This window comes from Corvus cornix, chromosome 1 (assembly GCF_000738735.6).
Source record: "Corvus cornix cornix isolate S_Up_H32 chromosome 1, ASM73873v5, whole genome shotgun sequence".
In the NCBI taxonomy this organism is placed as follows: domain Eukaryota; kingdom Metazoa; phylum Chordata; class Aves; order Passeriformes; family Corvidae; genus Corvus; species Corvus cornix.
The window spans coordinates 46345788-46366982 of NC_046332.1; the positions used below are offsets into that span (position 1 = coordinate 46345788).

The following is a 21195-nucleotide window of genomic DNA, read 5'->3' on the forward strand; positions in this document are numbered from 1 at the left end:
TATTGGAATACTCTTTAAAAGCAAAGTGGAAAAAAAAATAGCATTTAAAACGAAGGCTGAGAGCAATAGAAGTTTCTGAATGTTTTTTTCAGGGAATTTAGACTTGGAAGTGTTTAGCAGCTCTATATTTAACAGTTAGAAACAGTTACTCTTCAAGGAGAAATGTATTGTTCTGTAAGCTGAAAACAAGGCCCAAGTAAAGAACAAACTGAAATTCTTCCCCAAAAGTTCTGAGCCTCCTCATCTCCATCACCTCCGCAGCTTTAATAGGATCTGGGGAGCTAACCAGTTCCTTGGACCAATGCAAGGCCTTACAGAGAATTCAACCCCAGAGTAATCCATTACAGTATGTGCCATATTCATGCTGTCCTCCTGTTGCAGTGCTCTTTCATGTGCCATCACATGAGGATGACATTTGACACCACATTACTGTCCTTCTGCTCATGGTCTGGTCCTTTGTTCTCATGCACTAATTCCATAGATCGGCCTGTTTCTGTTTGTACTGTATTTACTACAGTGGTTTTCAATGTTGGGGGTGTATTTAGGAGCCATGACAACAAAGTAAGAACAGACTGTTCGCTAATGTGCACTTACACTTGCTGAACAGAGCAGACAACTGTAGCTCTATGCAAGTCTAACTGAGGTTCCTAAGGCAGCAACAGGGGAGGTTAATCTGAGCCAGAAAAGCTGCGTGCTGCTGCCCGCTTCCCACGCCTCCCACCCTACCTCCCCACCAGTCCTTTTCAAGCTGAAGCACTGTGTTCAGCTTGCCGCAGAAAGAAAATGAACACTGAGCCCCTGATTTTTCTGGTTTCCTTATCACAGATATTGCCCACTTCGTAAGATTTGAACATTGTTCCCACATCCTTAGGGAGTAGTTTACATCATTATTTCTTAGCAGCCTTCCAGGCGACAGGTCCCTGCCCCAACGGCTGTAACTGCTGGGGAGACAGGGCCATTGTGCAGCTTTCCAAAGTTGGCAACAATGCGCGTTCAGCTTGGGCTCCAACCGACTGCAAAGCCTCCCCCAGCTCATTTATCTGGCCATGTCAGGGAGATAAAGTGCAGCATCAATTGGCAAGAAAGCCCTGAGTTAGGCTGATCCCCATCGAGTGAATTTCCTGGCCTTGAATAGAAAGCCACAAACCAGCAGTTTTTGCTGCTTTCCCCCATACAGTTCAGATGGGATTCAACAAAGCCGAATCACCAGTAGTAAATCAATTGGATTCAAGCATAGCTAAGCCTCCCTAAGCGAATACATTCTGTAACTAAATCTGCTGGTACCCTGTGAATTTGAATTGCATTTATCTAAGCAGCATGTTTTCTGTTCACAGGTTAGGAAATGAGTGGTAGGAGTTTGTAGTGTATCAATAGCTGCAGGATCTTTTTATCTGCTCTTAAAGCCAGGTACAGGAGACAAAGAGGCACAAGACAGGACTCCCCAAATGTTAGCAGCAACTGATTGAAAATGCAACAGTAATTCAAGTGAGCGAAACCTGAAAAGCCCTTTGAAGAGGGATTCTGGCCTAGCTGATACCAACTGCAGTCTGATTTTTATAGCCCACGCACATCTCAGATTACTCAGCCCTCTGCTCTGCTGACCAGCTACACACCTGAAAACAGATCAGGAAGTACCAGCAGCCCATTCTCTAAGGAGCAGGGAAATAAGCGGAGGCAGACTGACACAAAGAGGTGAGAAAGAGCAGCCCAGTCCCCTCCTCCAGGCTTTATAATAAAGATGCTCATAGTTTATAGTAGTGATCCTTCTTCCTTTGGCTTTCAGGCATTGGTGCCTGTGTGAACAGCCATGTTCAGCTCTGAGCCTTTTGCACTTGTCAACTTGAGCCCTTTTCAGCTGTCACTTCCCTCTAGCTGTCCCGTGTCCATAACCTCCCCCACTTCTAATTAAACTACTTTTTACAAAACAATGTACTGCAAAAACAGTGGGGCTTATGCCCTACAGACTGAAACGTCTGGAGCAGGAGTACTGTCTTTTTTTCATTAAAATATCACAGAAATTAATATTTTACAGATAATTTAAATAGGCCAAATTACAGATAATTTAAATAAACTTTTCACCAATATTTCTAATCAGAAATTAATTTCTAAGAGAAACAAACACTGCATAGCACAGGGTAGAAAGATAACAATTTGGGACAGAACTTGCTCTGTTCCTCCCAGCACCAAGACACCTTCTACAGAGCTGCCACCACATCCTGGTCCCACCACACCATGCAAGATTCATCTGCTGGTCATGCTGTGCTATGTGGAAAGGCAGAACATCTTAGCATTATCTGTGGACTGGGCCATTTACTCTTGAAGAAAAAGACTTAGCATTCTGAAAGTAGACATCTCTGTCCTACCTCCTACAGCAGGAGGATGTGACCTCTTTCAGTTTCAAAGGATTTAAATTAACTTGCAATACCAGTGCTGTTCTGGCTGACACAAGGACATAAGCAAAGTAAGGTTGTGGGGAAACAGTCTTTCATTAGCCTCCTACTGTCAAAATGGAAGGCTTGTGCACCTGAAACCACGTCAGATTTTTTCCAGCTGTAATAGCTGGCTGATAAAACATACATACTCCCTCCACAAAACTTTCTCTAAATTAACTTTGCATTACTTACGTAAGCGCTACTGCAAAGCCATCTCGTCTGCTGGCTTGGCATCCCGTCTTGTTTTTTCATATAATTGTGCCCACTTTCTTACATGTTTTTTATTTAGTTCATCAATAAATGTACTACATTTTATGAACTTCACTGTACTACAGCTTCTTTTAGCTTTTACTTTTAAATATTTACTTATGTTTGTGCATTGCACATATCAAAGAAGGGAAGGGAAGGGAAGGGAAGGGAAGGGAAGGGAAGGGAAGGGAAGGGAAGGGAAGGGAAGGGAAGGGAAGGGAAGGGAAGGGAAGGGAAGGGAAGGGAAGGGAAGGGAAGGGAAGGGAAGGGAAGGGAAGGGAAGGGAAGGGAAGGGAAGGGAAGGGAAGGGAAGGGAAGGGAAGGGAAGGGAAGGAACCTGTTCCCATCTCATCCTGGCAATGTTAGCCTCTTCAAAACAAGGTGGGAACATTTGTTTCAAGGAAGTGAAGATCTGAACGGAACTGATGGATGGGAGAAGGAGCTGATGTGCAAAGCATTTCTGACTTCTGCCAAATTATTTTCATGCATCGAGTATTATCATGCATCTAAGGGGTATTTTTTAATTTTAGTCTCTCATTATAGAGATGCATTGTGTTCTAACTTAGCATAGCATGGTACATATTTCACAAATCCTTGGAATCCCTAAATTATCTTGAAAGCTCTCCTCAAGAATCTTGAAAGCTCTCCTCAAACAGTGTCCCTTCCTTACAGAAATGAGTAGCTCATGTTTATATATCTCACTAGATTTGCTGTTAATATAAGTAAGTGGTATTTCCAGACCAGAATAAGGAAAATTACTATGAATTTGGCTATTTTTAAAGTCAAATGAGAACAGCTTTAAAAGGCAACAAGTAAGCTGTTCTCCAGAATGAGATCCATTTAGTCTAATTCCAAGCAGTTGTGCATATGCTGCATTGCAGTGCAATTCCCTTAAAACATTATTGCTCCCCTTAAAACTTCTCAAGCATGGCCTAAGGTTGGGAAAAATGCTCAGAAGCACATTTTATGGTGCCATCAACCTTTTTTACTTTATGCATATCTGAGCTTACCTTCCATGTGGCCGAGGGGCAGGCTGCCAAGGTGAAGGTAACTTTCTCTGTCACTACATTGAAGGTGACACGAAACATGGTTTGTATTCCAGTGGCCTCAGACCCAGGGTAGAATTCTTCAGTGACGGTCACACTGCTCACTTGTGTGCATGCTGCGGGCTTCTGTCACACTGCAGTATACATTCAGCTAACCCATAACGTTGTGATCGAAGCTGAAGCCTGAAACAGCTGTAAGGGTCCAGCTTTTCCCAGCAGCCTTGCTCCTGTGTGTCAGGACTAATCAGATTAGCAGGTCTTACTTGTCTGAGTTGGGACTAACAGGTTAGCAGAACAGTTTGAGTGGGGGAAGGGAGCAGTAAATAAATCAAATTAGGGCATTTACTAAGCAGCTGAGATTTCCTTCCTGCTCGCCTTTGTCTCTTTACAGGACTCACACAGAGCCAGGACAATGCACCACAAAAATGCAGCTTTGTTTTAGAACAGCTCTTTGTATAGGAGAATTTCTCTAACTTTGCCTTGATTTGATTTGTTTTTGATTGCCAGCAATCACCAAGGGGAGAGCTCTCCCAGAGCGGCCTGGATGTCATGCAGATAAACAAGTCTCAGACAGAAAAGGCATGTATTGTGCTTTTTTCATCCCACACAACCCACCAAGGCAACACACTGGCTGTGCCAAGAGATCAGTCACACACTCTGTTCTGCACAGTACTAGATAACAAGATTCACAGATGGTCTAATCTGAAGACTAGGACAAAAAGGTCAAAGGGACAGGACAGGACAGGACAGGAAAGCTACGATCTTATGATCCTCAGCCTGCTTCAGAGTACTTTTTCCACATCTTGAGGCAGATTTACCCTCATGAAAAGGAAAATCCAAGAGAAGAAAGGAAAATGGAAACTACATATAATAGCCACAATTAAGAGTGTTTGCATGCATTGACTGTGCTACAGGACGTGGGAGATGCTACACAAGGGAGACACTTCCCTCATAGGCAGAGCAGAGGCATTCAGCTCTCACTGACACCATCACATCATAGCACCATCATGTAAAGAACAGACTTAGTTTGGGTAACTTTTCTCTTATGTGTATTTATCTTTTCAAAAATAGGTCTCTAGTTCATTAGTCACCTAATTTTCTCCCCTGCCAATAGAGCAACATAGGTGGGACCAACTGCCTCTGAAACTGTCTCTTTCTCAGCACTGCTTGAAGGAGGGAGTGTATGTACTGACATTTCAGAACGCTGACGTGACTTGAGGTTAATACTGAAAACTTATACTGAGTGTTGAGACCGAGTTCAAAGATGCATTGACTTTCTCCTGCTTGCTCTGTGGGTCTGGTTTGTGACTCTAGACAGATGCTTGCTACTGAATGAGGAGGCCATCAAAATGTTCTGAATATATTTCCTTCTACTAGTCAGTAACTGCACCACGAGTAACAAATTTGCAATACTGGAAAGAGGCCAGACTATGAACCCTTTATTCTTGCCAACAAATACCTTCTCATACAAAAGTTGCACTGACATTGGATGGATTAGACTCACCAAGGGGAGTCGTAAGTATATTGACAATCTGATGCGGTAAAAATTCATTTATTCCAATAATCTAAGTCCTGTGGCCAGAAGAAGCCAAGCACCGTGCAAGAGCTAAGGAATGCTCCAAACCTGTAGATGACAGCATGTAGCTGGATTCCTGTACATTATTGCCTGCACTGGCAAAAATTAAGCCCTCAGTGTATAGAGGGTACAAAAGCCACATCACATAACCATTATTTGAAATCCTAACAAAGCAATCCCGTAGCTCAACTCCCAGTACCAGGATCCTTTCAAAGAAGTCCAACAAACCAACCAGCCAGTGTCCAATTATCCTCGACTTCTGAATAAGACAGAAAAGTAGAATTTTGTAGGGACATACATAGGCATAGAAATCTGATGCACATTTTAAAAGGACAGAACAATGTATGCTGCCACTTCAGCCAGGTTTAACTGGGCAGACAGAAGTCATCTGTTTCCTGTGATTAGGTCATAAGGGAGCCTTGTTATTTTCATTAAGATAAAATAAGATTAATCTCCCTCTAAATAATATACTGATAGTAACATATTTGTGTATTTCTAAAGAAACTCGTGCACAGTGAAAGGTGTTTCTTTCCGCAAATGACTTCTTACTGTCTCCCTTCATTTACTTGTCTATTTAGGCTCTTTAAGGATTATTTAAGCACCAGTTTGATGTCAGAGAGGCAAAATAACATGAAGTGTCTTCTTGCTCTAATTTAGTAGAAGCTATTTTTTTTTTCTTTAAGATACAGGTTTATGGAGAATTTAAAGGAGAAAGTTTTCTTTGTGAGAAAAGATATATTTCCAAGACTGGAAACTGTCTTCTGAGTGCTAATGATGCTGTTGTTTCTATGAGATATAGCTGTTGCAGAAAGTCAGGCTCAGGGTGAGACAGGTCCTCTGGTAGTTTGTGCCACAATGACAGAGAGCTCTGGGGATGAAAATCCATAGCATGACAACTTGTGGTGTTTTGGCTGATATGGTCCTAGTGCCCACTGTGCTGCTGAGCACAGATTGGTGGTTGTTTCTCATTTTAATCAAAGCAACAGCCCCATAACTCCAGAAAATGTCAATAGTCAGGGTACAAGGTCATTACAGATGCATAGCTGAATCTAACTAGTTCCCACTTCCCAAGAAAAAGAACACAGGGCATGTTAAACTGTTTTTGGAAGAAGACATCTCTGTGAGATACTGCTACAAAAAAAAAAAAGCAAAAGCATTTATAAATTTATAAAGAGTTTTTGACACAAAACTCATTGCCTATAGTACCCATTCTTTGTAATCATTTTCCAACTGTTTTTTCCTAGATCTCAATCATACAGATTAAATCTCAGATGGGAACAACCTTCAATTTCCACCTTTGCACAGCATAGTATCTAACACAAGATCATCATGTCTGAAAAAAGCTACTGGACATTATCAAGGCACAGAAAACAAAGAGCAAGCCCAACATATGAAACCTCCAAAATACATATATTCTGTCCAGTCAATAGACCTTTTCTTGCTTTCCACACCACTATCCTTCAGTTCCTCACTGCTCCTTTCTCTCCTGTTACTTTATTATGTATATTTTTCATGTCTAGTTACCATTTGCACTGTAAGCTTCCCAGAGCAATATTTGATTTATTCTACGTACACACCCAGACTTATGCCTGAGTACTAGCAGAGCGTCTTGAGAACAAGTACATTATAAAGTAAGAAAGTCAACATAAATAAAAGCCAGTGCTGAGATCAGTCAGCCTCAACCACTGCCTGCAGGTCTTTAGAAAAAGTTATTCCTCAGACACATTTTTACCATGTGTCAATCCAAAGACATGCATAATACAAGTGTTTAAAACAAATATTCTTTTAATATGCTGGAAACACTGACTTACCAAATTGTATAGTGCATTCCAATTTGAAGCTTAGTGACAAATGGCATTTTATTAATTAAGCATTAATTTAAATATTCATTCAAAGCTACACACACAGACACACAGAATGCACCACCCTCAAGCAATCATCACAAACTTTCAGGCTGCTGTCAGACAGAAAAAGGTGTAAATGGAAGACAGGCCAAAGCAAAATAATATTTTTTCTATTAGTGTAAGGGGTTTTGGTCAAATATAAAGGGCAAACTCATAGAAGGTGGGCTATAAATCTCATGCCTCATTTTATGAATCTGATCATGAGACACAGTAAATAGTGGCACATCTTCATATCACCTCAGAAGACCCTTAACCTGTGGCCAGTGCATTTTGATTGCCAGTCAGCATGGATAAGAAAAACTTCGGGTTTTGTTTATCCTTATGGACATTGCCATTAACTCTCCAGCGTTTTTCAGGTCTGTTAGCCTAACATCTCTGAGCTGTGACATAATGGAAAACAGCAGGTTCCACACTCCGTGGAAAAATGTGTGGGTAAACCTGCCTCAATAGATTTCTCATCTCTTTGGATCTTAAACCCTGTAAAATCAGTTTTGATTCTTCAGTACAGTGGATCAGAAAAAGATGCAGACCCTAAATGAGAATCTGCTCCTTGGCTTGATTTCCAAGGAAGACAGTGTGCCTGCTCTATTATCCTACGGGTTGCCCTGCTGTACTAGGAGTTCCTACTTTGAAGGAAAGGCTTTTTGAATTCAATAGCTCCTTCTGGTGGTCTGAAAGAAATCGCTTCATTACAGTCAGCTCACAGTAATGCAGGATCAATGCACAGTTCATTCAGTAAATCATACGTATCAGCAACAGCTAGAAATTATGCCATGAGTAAAACAAACATTGAAGTTATGATTCAAGAAATATGTCATGCCAACTATATCCTCCATTACTGTCATAAAGGAGACAAAGGTTCTAGGAAATCCTCCTTTCCTCCCATTCCACCACAATATTGCTGCAAATTTTGTTTTATATGGTAACTAAGGAAACATGAAGAAAAGCGATTGAATGCAAACTGGCAGAAGTCACAATTCTGGGCTACTGGCCCAGCAAGTTTAAGAGAAGCCCCTAACGAAGTATTTGGCAAAGCACATCTCAGAGCCAGTGGTTCTGATTTTGAACCAATGATCAAATTTAAAGAGAGGGATTTGATCCCAGACTTGCTCTAGCAATAGGAATCTGCTAGCAGTAGGAATGTGCATGTGCTCAAGGACACCACCTTCAAGAGGGAAGAATGCATTGCAAAATCTCTGATCCACAGACTTTGAGATGCTCAAGAGCTTTTCATTGTTTTCTTTTCCCCTTCAGAATGTCCAGGGTTAAGACATATACTATCTTCTTTTAGACGCACCTCTTAAAGAGTAACAACCAGAGAGCATTTGCAAGGATTGCATCCTGTCCCAGCCAGTCTCAGTAACATTGCATCATTCCCCAGCTCTACAAACAAAACATTGCCTTGGGAGCTCAAAGCAGCAGTCCCCAGCCTTGGGTCTAAACGGTGCATTGTTCTTAATTAACAAAAGTCACTGGCATGGTGCTACGATGTATTTCCTCTCTGATGGTCCTTTTAAGGCTTATCTGGTGAGACATTCATGGTTGCTGTCAGAGAAGATCTTTCACATCCCACCTCCAGCAGGGTACTCTTGATAACTCCATTCAGGTAGACCCCTGTTGCCTTAGATTCTCCTTAAGTGAAGCACCAAGCAGACCTTCCAGTTAAATCAACATTATTCAAAAATATAACTGAGTTACCATCTGCCCACTCTTTAGCCAAATTTTATACTTGGCAAAATCCAAGATTTTACAAAAGTAATGAATAAGACGGGTGTTTAAATGAACTTTAAAGCTACAACACATATCTTTTAATACAATTTCATGTAAAATATTTATAATCCGGTTTTTATTCACAGCAAACACAATATAAACTAAAGTGAAGCCAATCTATTTTTGCCCAGATATATATGTATAGTAAAACCCAGTACTAATGGCAAAAAGAAAACCCAAAAATCAGAATCTAACTAATAAAATCAATATTTCTAATCTGTGTATCTTTCTAGTCAACAGCCCTCATTGATGTCCTTGTGAATTTTAGAAAATATCCTGATTGGTACCATCACTGAGTTACCAAAGGAAACCTAATCTCACACATTAAAAAGTGATTATTTTTTAGCTTGATATTTGGTCTGGACACTACTCAGAATGCTGGGGAAAAATTGGTTTGGAGCTGACTGCTGATGCTCTACAACCAAGTGATTCAAATCTCTGGGACAGCCAGGGAACGGTTCCATGCCAGGAAGTATCCTCTCCCTTCCTCGATGGCACGTGTGAGGTTTGTATCTCTGGGACACTGGAAGACACATGAGGGAAGTTTTGAAGGAAAAAGCTTGCAGGCAGAGTGCTTTGTGCTAGTCAGTACTTACTTTAGTCAGCACTTACTTTTGTGGACAGTGAAGAACTGTGTGGCTCTAAGTGAGAGCCTTGTGAAAGTGGAAGAGTTAGAGGAAGGAAAAAATGTGCCAGGTTCCCACGGAAGTAACTGCAGAACTTTAGCTGTGGGATGAGCATGTCAAACTAGATTCTCTGTTTACTGTGCACATTTTCAATTGGCTCTTACCTAACTTTAATTACAATGTGTATGAAAGTAGCATATCAGGCCCTGGGGAACAATCAGGGACCCATCCCACTCCATTAGAGACTGCACACCCATAGTGCAAGAGAAATCCCTGTCTCCAGCAGCCTTCAGTGAATAAACACATAAAACCAAAACCAAAACCAACTAGAATACCAAAGGCTTGAGTCTGCAGTAACCATAAGAACACAGAAACAGACACTGGAGTTCAAACCGAAGGTCTGCCTAGCCAGCCTTTATATTTTTAGGGCAGCCATTGCTGGGTGCTTTGGTAAAAGTAAAGATATGGGCACGTTTACCATAGTTTTTTACTGATTACTTCAGATTTCAGCAATCTTTGCACAAGGACTTCCAAAGCCAAAGTGCATTTGTATTTAGGAATATTGGATGGACCTTCTTCTGACTTGTCTACTTACTCTTAAAGCAATTGACATTTGTGGGTGCTACACTGTCTCTGTAATAACTAGTTCTATAATTGAATTATGAGACTGTATAATAAAGTACTCAGCCTTGCTTATGTTCTTGTCTGTATACCTGATAATTTCATTGGACACTAAATCATGATTGTCTATTCCACCTCCACATGACATTCATAACTCCATATATTACTGTTACACCCTCCCTCTGTTTATTCATTTCCAGCCTAAAGAGAAAAATGAGTTGAGCTCATTTTTCTCATAGAGACACTTCTCTATCCCAGTGCACATCTAATGACCCAGAGGTCTGGAGCTAAAGGGCCATTCAACAGGCCATTTCTTTGGCAAGGTGAGAGATTATTTGCTCTCTCCTTACTATTCCAAACTATCCCAAGAATGGTGGCCAAGCCTGAGATCACTGGGTTTCATTGTCCCCAATGGGACACCCTATTCCTTTTAATTTGTCATTGAGAGACGTTTAATTAGTGTCACTGCCATAATCATTGTCTGATCCATCAGCTAATAAATCCAGATTATAGTTACCTCTGTATCATGAAAACTGACCATTTATTCATAACTCTTTGATTCCTTATCTGTTATTTAACCACTTTCTTCCTTAAACATCTTCTGGTAAGACAGGAAAATATCAAGTGACTTTTGGAAATAAGGTACGTTTAACTAACCAAATAATTCTTTTTCATGCACTCTGGTACCATGCTGTATTTATGAAGTCTGATTTCCCACTATAAAGCCATCACAGCACTTTTCTCCTATACTGAATTTCCTTGTCTGTCCACCAAAGGCACACCAGAGAGCAGGTGCAAAAAGTAAAATTCTGTTTAAAAAGATCTTACAAAACCAGTCATCTAGATAAAAACCAAACGTGTGTGACAATTCAAATGAGAGGGAACAAGCCATACATCAACTGGAAGGCTGTTAGATTGAGATCAGTAACAGCAGGCATCACAGACCAGGGTTTTGTTCCTCTCCCTACTGCTGACCTGGTAGAGGAGCTATAAGAAGCCACTTAGCAACTTTGTGTTTCTCTCCCACTTCTTTCTGAAACCTTTTTAGAGGTCAGGATTCTTTCTTGTAAAATGCCTTTCTGCTGTGGTGCTATGATGTTTAACTCAAGGCCATGAGCTTCAACAGACTGAGCAGAAAGTCTCCTGTTTGTGCATATCCAAAAAAAGATCCATGCGCTATGGTGTCGATGTTACTGAAGGGAGAGAGACCCACTGGGGGAAAAGGATTTGGTGAGGTGTGTGCTTGTGCTTTTTGACAGAACGACTTGCCTGTGGCCATAGAGGAAGTCTGTAGCAGCTATAGGAGGTGAACCCAGACACCTCCCACTGCTCAGCTCAGTTCCTTGCCTGCAAGGCTTTATTCCTTCCCTCCACAGCACGTGCAAGAGGGAACCTGTGTGTCTAAACAGCTCTAGTCTGAAACCAGACATCTGATGTAATGTTCCTAGAAGGTTAATAACGCCACTAGCAGCTGAATTGATTTTAAGTAAATGACAGTGTATGTGTTAGAAAGATGACTGTGACCCTATGGAGAATTAATATGTCAGAGTGCATTTATTTCATATCAGCTGAACTATAATCAACAGAAATGTTAACTCTTATTTGAGCAAATAATTTCTATTACTTTGGAAAAGGTTTTTATCCTGCTTGTTCTAACATCCCCTTTTCCACTGTCACTGGTAGAAAAGGGTTTCTGGAAACATTTTTCAGTCAAAACCACATTAATTGTTCTAAATTCCTTTAAAAAAGAAATGAACTAAAAATTTTTTGTGTAGTTTGCTAAAACCTGGTAACATTTAAAATGTATTATAAGGGCTGAATTATTTCTGTGATTTAGACTGGGCTCCTTGACAAGTTAGCAAGAAGGTATGAGTACGTGAGAAGTACCTTTTTCTGAAGTTTACTACAAATGATGAATTACATTTTAAGAAATTCTACAGAGTGCTTAGCATCAGTTTGGATCTGTGCCCTTTTTGGCTTGTGGAAGAGAACTTTCAGCAAATGGCATTCTCAGTGATTCAGAGCATCAATGTGTTGTTCTAAAAGGAAATTTTGTCTCCTGCACGCACAAAATAACATAAAGTAAGGCACTCCAAATACACTACTTTGTAGCCATTAAGTTGAAAAAGGATAACATAACCTAACATACTACCTCTTCAGTTGCACTGGCCCCTGGCATATGACTATGGCCTGGTCCCAGCTCAATGCCTAATCTGGGGTTTACAATTGTTTATTACAGCAAGGTTAAAGCAGGCATTAGGCACAGGAAGCTTGTATTTAGAATTACCAAAACTGTGCAACTGAATGGCTTGGGATTGTTAAGGGATAAGTACATAGGTAATGGACTAATGATCAACATGTCTGTAGGCCATCAAAGAACTATCAGAAGTTTACACAAGATACCTTTAGTGCAGCTTATCTCATCCATTAAAGTGTAAGTACGATAAGGGTAACAGCCCAGAAAACATTAGAGTTCGGGTGCATAGTTAGTACATGGATAAAAATGTACCACTAAAAATGTACAACAAACATACATGAACAGGTAAATGAAGAACTGCTTAAATATTTACACAGAGAAGAAATCTCTCTCATGGTTGTCCAAAAGTTCCTGGGAGGAATTTGATCAGCAAAAGAGAGTTGTCTTTGTTACTTACAGGCTGAAAAAAAGAACCTGAGTGGTTGCATCAGTCCCTAAACTACTACAAATTTTGAGACAGGGATGCAAGTATAAATGATTCTGGTAGCAAGTTATTGACCATCCCTAGTGTAAAACCAGTTTGTTGGAAATGGTGAAGTGCCTGCAGTAGCCTGAGCTACCCCCAAAACTACAAAGACTGGGAATGAAAAGTCCAATCATTATAGTTTCAACTCTACTGTCCTCTCTGGACAATCAATACCTGGAAATGGAAAATTGAGGTGATTATCTGCAAGACCTGCTGTGGCTTTTGGTCAAAGGTGCATACAGTGTCCCCTGTGTTAGCAACAGATAGGAAATGTGTAGGTGGGATAGCATTTATTGCTGTGTAATATGATAGTAACTGTTGTGGAAGAGTTCACTGCCCATATATTCACATAAACAAGAGCAACATGCAAGCCACGTTAAATCTTATTTCTAATTTCCTGCTCATTTCTCAGCCCAGTCCAACCCAAATTTCTTCCATCCTGCTTCACCTTTCCTGTGCTATTTTTTGCTAATGTACACTGGGCTATCTCTCCAGGCTTCATTTACACCCCCAGCTAATTTGCCTTGTCTCTCATCCTTCTCCCTGTTTCTCTTCCTGTTTCTTTCAGCTTCTCATTTTTCTCTCCTGCACACATTTTTCAGCACCAGCATGACTCTGGAAGGATCTCCTCTTCCACTTTTCTTATAAGCCAGAAGAGCTCCTGTCTGCCAGCTCAATTCACTTTTTATCCTCATCAGAAACATTTCCTGTCTTGTGTCTCTTGCCATTCCTGCAGTGGTTGCATAACTGCTCTTACTAGATACAAGAAGACAGGGTTTGACTTAAAAGATGATGTCCTAAATACAGCTGCACCAAACGTTCATACATGTGCTATTTTCATCCCCACTGTGCAGCTCAGCTGGCAGTGACAGTCTCACAAGGCAAAAACGTAATACACTCACCACATTAAAGATCCTCTGATACTCTCCGCTGCTGTTACATTTGCTCTCACCGACTGTGCATAGCAGTCATCTCTAGATCTCTCTTTCTCCTGTACTGTGCAATTCCACATACATTAGTACCTTTCCCAGCTCTCACTCCAGGGCACAAAATCTTGCATGTACCACCACTCTGATGAAGTAAAATCACATGCTGGTACTCAGAAGATTCAGGCAGGGCAAGACACAATAAACACAAAAGTCATATGGCTTACAGTTTGGCCAAATTAGTTTTGGAAGACCTTACTCTTCAGTCTTACACAAAGAAAGTTACTGAGCTGGTGAAGAACTCCTGTCACAGAGCCTAACTCTGTGAAGACACTCCTGGTACATTTGTTTCCAGCACAAGACAGTGAAACTATTTAGTACATCTGCTGGATGTCAGAGACATCCCCTTCTTCCCTCCATCAGTAGATATTTTGTACTGTTTCCCAGAGCTCCTTTAAGTCATCATTACACACATATGATGTCTGTTGTGCTACCAACCACTGTGTTCTTTATCTTTCTTACAAGAGGCAGGCTTAAGCAAGAAATTTAATAGAAAGGTTTATTATAATTCTACAGAGACAGAGAGCAGAATTCCCAAACCTGCTTGAGCCATTCCCTGTATGATTCAAATCAGACCAATTTATCTTGTTCCTAGTTTTGTAATTCTTCAAAGACCATGGCAAGGATGCTGAGAGCATTTTGGCAGTCTGTAGCCTGCTCTGAATCAGTCCTGGAATCTCCCCTGCTGTTGCCCACTATTGTGACTTCCCCAGAAATTTTCACACCTCCATTTCTTTGCAAAGGCAAACCAGCTGCACTACAACTCTCCAGTCTGCCATCAGCTGGTAAGAATATCCTGTTTCACTATATGTCAATACACAGTTTTTGAAACCTCCTTTTCATGATAATAAAGCAATATATTCAAGACCAACAAGTCAGCCTTGAAAACTTGCAAGCAAGGCTGTGAGTTTGGTGCGTGAACTGGTCTGTGAGAATGCTGAACTGCCGCAGCAAGAGCCAGCCCTGCAGTATCACGGCTCCTGCTGCTTCCACCTGCAGGACAGACAAAGAATCCTTCAGGCACTCCTGTCAGAGCAAGGACATGACATCCTGGGTTTCTTGAACCACACCGTAAGACAGAAATACAATGACCTCTGCTGAGTGATTTCCGTGCCTGTTGGAAGCATCGACTACGGCACCACATCTCTCAACTCATTTACTCTTCTATCAGACCACATTTTCCCTTCTAGTGAACTCCAAAAAATTACTGTTTCAAATGCAGTGCTCTGAACATATTTAATCTATCTAAAAGATGAACTTTCTTTAACTGAAGAGTTACTACTTGCTCAGGAAACATCCCCCACATCTTCATATGACTGTATTTATTTATAACCCTACAGCTTAAAAGCAAACACTAGCTGCAGGATTTTGAGGTGTTGGTTAGTTTGTCAATTAGTTTAAATGAGAGTTTATTGATTCAAAAATCCTGTAATCCAAAAGCCTAAAAACACTTGGATTGCCCCATAGCTTCCCAGTAGTTTAGATCTCTGTGTAACGCTGTAATTTTGCAGTGTGAGAAACACCATTTCCGTTTCTAACTGACCTGCATTGAATTAATTTTTAAAGTTGTTGAATTATGCTAACAAGATCACAATAATTAAAATAGCTTCAGGGGCAAGTGGATAGAGTTGGGAGTTAGCTCTGCCATCCCTGTGAGAGAAAAGATTTGTGCTTCCTCTTGAGTTACTCTAAGCTAGCAATACAAATCCTCAGAGCTCACATTAATGCAAGCCTGACTGACAACCTACCATTCAGAGCAACCATCTCAGATTTCTGCAATTAGCATGTGCTCTAAAATTTCTGATTCTGTAGGCTTGGTCTCTAATTTACATTTTGAAAAGGCTCTTAAGAATGAAGATGCCAAGACTGAGAAAATTCACTGCTCTTGAGACACATTCTGCATATCTGCAAGCTCAATGAAAGTGCATTTCTGTTAAAATCAATAGGATAAGTATCACATGGGAAAAAAATGACTCTTCTTACCAAGTCGGGAGTACTGAAGGCTTTCATGGGGAAACTCTGGAAAGAGACAAAAGAAACTAGTCAATGTACTGAAATAGGGACAGTGTATTAAATAATGCAGAAAGTTGCAGGCAGCACTTGCTAATCCCTGAAAATCTCTTCATGGCCTTAATAGCAGCTTTTTATATGGAAAACTCTACATTCAAGAGGTCTACATACAACTTAATCACAGAAAAAAGAGAAAGCAGAGCTATATTAGACATATCATCCCATCTGCTGCCAGTGACTGATTTTTCTTTGTCAAGGTTTGCTTTAGAAGGCACAAGAAATCAGATTATTTAATACTTATCCAGAAAGATTATTTCACATTTTAAGAACGTTTTTCTGAAGAGTAGGAGGCTTGAAAATCAATGAGCTACAATCTGTAAGCATCAATGCCTGAATAGGTCCCATATTCGAATGCTGAAGTCAGCACACAATGGGTAAAACAATATTGCTGAGATCAGTTACTGACGTTTTCATCATGGATTAGACAAATGTCACACACTTGAAGTTCCAGCAATTGTACCCTAGTTTGCCTGGATCTAAGATACAATTTGTGTTAGGTCAGATTCTCAACAAATAAAGATGCCAAATTATCTAGGCCATTTAAAATGGTATCTTCATTGTGCGAGCTTAGGTCATTCATTCAACTATTTCATATTCGTATCCATTGATGCAGGATGACTTGGGGGGTTGCGGTGTTTTTTAGAAAAGGAAGAAAAAATGAAAAAAGGCCCGTAAAGTGGATTTTTGCAAAACGATTACATTACGTGTTCTTTAACTTCCAACTCAAAAAGCCATCAAGAATTAAACTACATCTCAGTGAATAACATTTGATAGTGTGTAGCTGTTCACTACACTGACAGTTTCTTTGCTGCATCTGATAATAAATTAAAATGCTGGCATTTATTATGAGACTAGATGAATGCATTAACAATAGTATTTTCCCCATTCCAAAAATCATCTAAAATATTTACATTTATCATTTTCTTCTTCCTTCTCTTCTGTGCAAGAAGCTTACCTTTTAACTCTCTGATTAAAACATCTTCAAAACTGCACTGGCATGAACAGCACCAGCAAATTAAAGGGCGCGATTTTGGCCTAAATCAGCTCCCACTTTCACCACACCAAGTGGAGACAGCAAATAATGCCTGATAAGCACTGTGGATGGAGGTGCCCAGGCTTGGGAAGGGGGCTGGAGAACTCAGTTGCAGGAATGCAAGATGAGTCGCACTATTTGCCCTGCAGAGAGGGAGTCTTGTCCCATTCCATTCACTGGTACAGATGTTGCCATCAGACCAATAAACACTGAGTTATGAACAGCGCCTCTCAGCTTTGCACTTGTGCATACTGAAGAACCACAGCAGGATTTTTATCTCCAGGCTTTAACTCAGCACTATGCAAATTAATGTCGATTTTTATCCCAATAGTGAAAATTAAGAAAATAACCTAAGAATATGGAATATACCTTCAAGCTTTAATGGAGGAAGCATGAAAATCATCTGATGCTTCTAAATACAGCTTCTGCAGTTCAGGGAAAGGCTCATTGAATACAGTATAGGATCTTAGCTAGTCTGCCACTTTATTTTTGCAGTTTTAATAATTTTGACATTAACACCATTAAAGACTAGACAAACTTTACACAAGGTTTAGAATTATAAATACAGCTGATCTCAATCAGAAATTGTAATTTCACTGTAATTGCTGAATCTTCTTTAGGTTAAAGCTATCATATAGATCACTGGCCGTTAAAACTGATGAACGGTTTTTATTCTTTGGTATCACTATAATTAATTTCTAGTAAAGGGACAATAGCAGAGCTGTTCTTCATCCCCTATCTATGGCTCCCTGCCTGTGATCCAGCAGCCCAGATTATCTGTACCAGTCACAGGCAGACTGGACTGTAACAGACACCAATAAACAATGGAACCAGCAAAGCTAAGGGAGGCCAGAAGGAAGAAGAGAGAAAGCAATGATTGGTTTTTGTTAAGCCACTCATGAGTTTGAATAATTAAGGCTAATTCACCACAAGCCAGACTTGATGCTCTCTGCTCTGCATCCTCCCAGCTGCCATAGCAGGTCTACATACAAGCTACTTTCTGGTGTTTAACTAAAAATAAAGCTACTGAAACAAGACTCAGAGCAGAAGTGTGTTCTCAGTAATTTCAGTTGGCATACACCATTTTTTTGAACCATTGATGCTTTGTATTTGTAATGCAATGTTGTAGTTTGCAATGGTTCAAGGATATAAACAAGACTGTTTATAAAGGCAACTCTAATTGATAAAGCTAAAAAATACTTAGGAACTCTCAAGCACATAAGCCCCTTGTCAGTTCTAAATCTCCAAGCAAAACCAAGAGCACGAATCATTGCATTGACTTTAGTGAAATTGAGTAAGTACTTTTCAAGGAAAAGGACAGCTAGGAACTTGAAGAGAACGTTCTCAGAAACATAGTGATAATATTTTGTGCTCTGTGGGAACAGAAATCAGTAATTACTGCTTAAGAACAGTGAGCTCTTAATAGAGGATATAGAATGGAGGAAACAGAACCAATTAATTTTTCTACTGAGTCCATGATTTTTAGTATACATTAAAGTTGTGAATTTTAGTTCCCCAGCTAATTTCTAGAGGCATTTTTCATCCCTCACTTATTGTCAGACATTACACTGTGGCTTTTCTTATATACATATATTTTTGTACATTTCACCGGAGATTTCTGGGGCTTTTTTACCAATTAGCTATGTGAATTAATTCTGCTGCTTATTTCTTGTTTCATTTAACTCCTACAATCTTAATTTGGCACTCTGGATAAGGTATATCATTGTATCCTGGGACAGAAGATCCATGCATCCAAGGCTGGGAAGAGGGGTGATGAGAAGCTCTGTTACAAGGTACAGTCTTCTTCCAAGCGAGTGTTGGCTCACAGTAAGATGGGATGTCAGTCTGTACATAGTATTATCTAATGATCCCAGGTTCAGATCTCTTACTGCAGTGAGGAGGTATTTTTTTTTTTATACACAGCATGCCTAATAATCTACCAAGGAGCTGAAAGAATTAGAGTCACTGTAGCAGTGCTAATCTATTTCCACAGTAATGCTGAAGCTGATCTGACAGGCACCAGAACCAAGCAAGCATGCACTTGCTTTATTAGCCTTTAAAGAAGTTGAATTTAACACTCTTGTGAGCTTTTCTAGTATGAAAAGTACTTTAGTCACAAGAAGGGAGATAGAAAAGTGCTAACAAGTTTAGAGGATGCTATTTAAAGTGCATTCTCCATACAAAACAAGCAGGTTGATTTAAAATGATAACAAGACTAGGCCAGTGGATTTCTATATCTTGTGCTACAGCCTTTACCAACTTGTATTTGTCTGTGGTGTACAAGATGCATGTGCTGTGGAAAGATCACCGCCACCCCTCTGAATACGTTCTTTTTTATAAAATCATAATTCCTAGAGGCAAGCAACTGTGACACTCCACAGGATGCCCCACAGGTTTCTTCATAGACAACAGGTGTGGTGTGTCTAGCTAATGCTGCATGTTCCCATTCCTACAGTGGATTTTCCTATTGCAGGCATGATCTGTTTTGCCACGTTTCAGAGTGGGCAGAGAAGGGGCAGTAACAAATGTCATATGAGCTCTGATCACATCTGCTCATATCAAACTGCTCATATGACCTCGATAGACCTTGATAGGCTTTGCATGCAAGAGAGCATTTACATAACAAGCTGAACAGGCAGTGCACCACCAATAATGTGTTAAATAAGTCACCGAGTGCTTTGCAGCACTAGGCGTGTTTTCCAAGCTAACATATAGCTACATCCAGGTTTTAAAAGACAAGCAGTTTTCCTGAATGCCCTATGACACGGCATGCCCAGCTCCTCTCCAGAGGAGGATGAGGAATGTGCTGCCTTTTCCCTGAGCCACCCAGCGTGGAGACCTGTCAAGTTCCCTCCCGAGGTCAGGATAAGGAGGATGCAGCTCCTGGCTTCGAAGGAGTGGGGTCAGCAAGGAGCTGGGCCCCTGCTCCCACCCCTATCACCCTGACCCTCTGTGCCAGTAGTGTGCTGGCTCTGGAGAGGAGCTCAACACCCTTCTGCTCATCCCTGTACCTTTGTGAAGCCTGATATTGAGCAGAAAACATGGCAGAATAGCTTGCAGAAAGGTTTTAAAAACCAAACGCCCTGAATAAGGTATCTCTTAATCTAAACTAATTTTGTTCAACTAATTGTAAATTAGTGCAATTTAAGCCCATTATTGTGTGCCAATTTTGTTTCAAATTAGCCAGGATGCAAGAGTGTGGATGAGAAATGTCTAGTGCTGCAGCACACCTCTGTGGTGTGCTATACAGTAGCTGTAGGAGATACAAAACCTCAATCCAGGGCAACACCTGTAGATTATACAAAAACTAAGTGGAGGCAAAACCCATTAATGCAACCAGAAATGTGTGCATGAACTAGCACCACTCAGTGGGGCTCACGGCACTGAAAATTCTTCTGGGCAGCATGGAAGCAAACAAAATATATTTTTAAACAGTCAAGCATCAAGTGGTTTGGAGATGCTTAGTCCCTGTGAGCCTCTGTAGGGAATGTGTCTTTGCTTTCTTTCACAAAAGAGTAACAGCTTCTATCAGTACACATTACAATGTGTTAGGTGCTTATAACCCTTGAGAAAAGGACAATCAGATTTTAGTCAGGTAAAAATGAACATTATTTCTCTGAATTTCCCTCTTTTTTTCCCCCTTTAAAAATATTTACAAAAGGATTGTTTTTCTAAAGGTACTCATAATTAAGATTAATCATAAATCTGCTTCTGCATCTGGAATAAACTAACAAAATATTTTTCAGTTACTTGTTATTGAAAGTTCAGCACTAAAACAGTACAACTTTTTTCCCTAAGGTTTCAAGATAGATTCATATGGTAAAAACCACAGCTGAACACGCAGTCTGAAAATTGTTTATGATCTGTCCCAAAGGTTTAAATCTTCCCATCTAGATAAACAGTTGAGAGCAAAGAAGTTGTGACCAGGCAAATGAAAATAATAATTTGTTTTTCAAGTATTTATGGGGACAAAAATCTTCCATTTGACTCTAGTTAATGTACCGTGTAGTCACTGCCCATGATAAACCAGGAGAATTCAAAGAAAATTATCCCAATTTTATTTGCAAGAAAAATTTCCAGTGCAATTGTTTTGTCCACCTGACAATTTCTAAATCACTTTTATATCATGCACAAAAGTGTAAGAAAGAAAAACATGCAA

General features: G+C 40.2%; 1 protein-coding gene across 3 annotated transcripts in view; it reads right to left on the reverse strand.

The window, feature by feature from the left end:
• SPATA13 (spermatogenesis associated 13) overlaps positions 1 to 21195 on the reverse strand; it is a 170109-nt gene that overhangs the window by 142769 nt on the left and 6145 nt on the right. For 2 of the 3 annotated variants that reach the window (XM_010400491.4, XM_010400490.4), the window contains exon 1: positions 3692 to 3932. In XM_010400491.4, the coding sequence (XP_010398793.1) occupies positions 3692 to 3769 (78 nt within the window). In that variant the 5' untranslated portion in view covers positions 3770 to 3932. Of the gene's footprint in view, positions 1 to 3691; positions 3933 to 15916; positions 15953 to 21195 lie in introns of those variants that run through there. The other variant, XM_019286422.3, reaches the window with a different exon arrangement.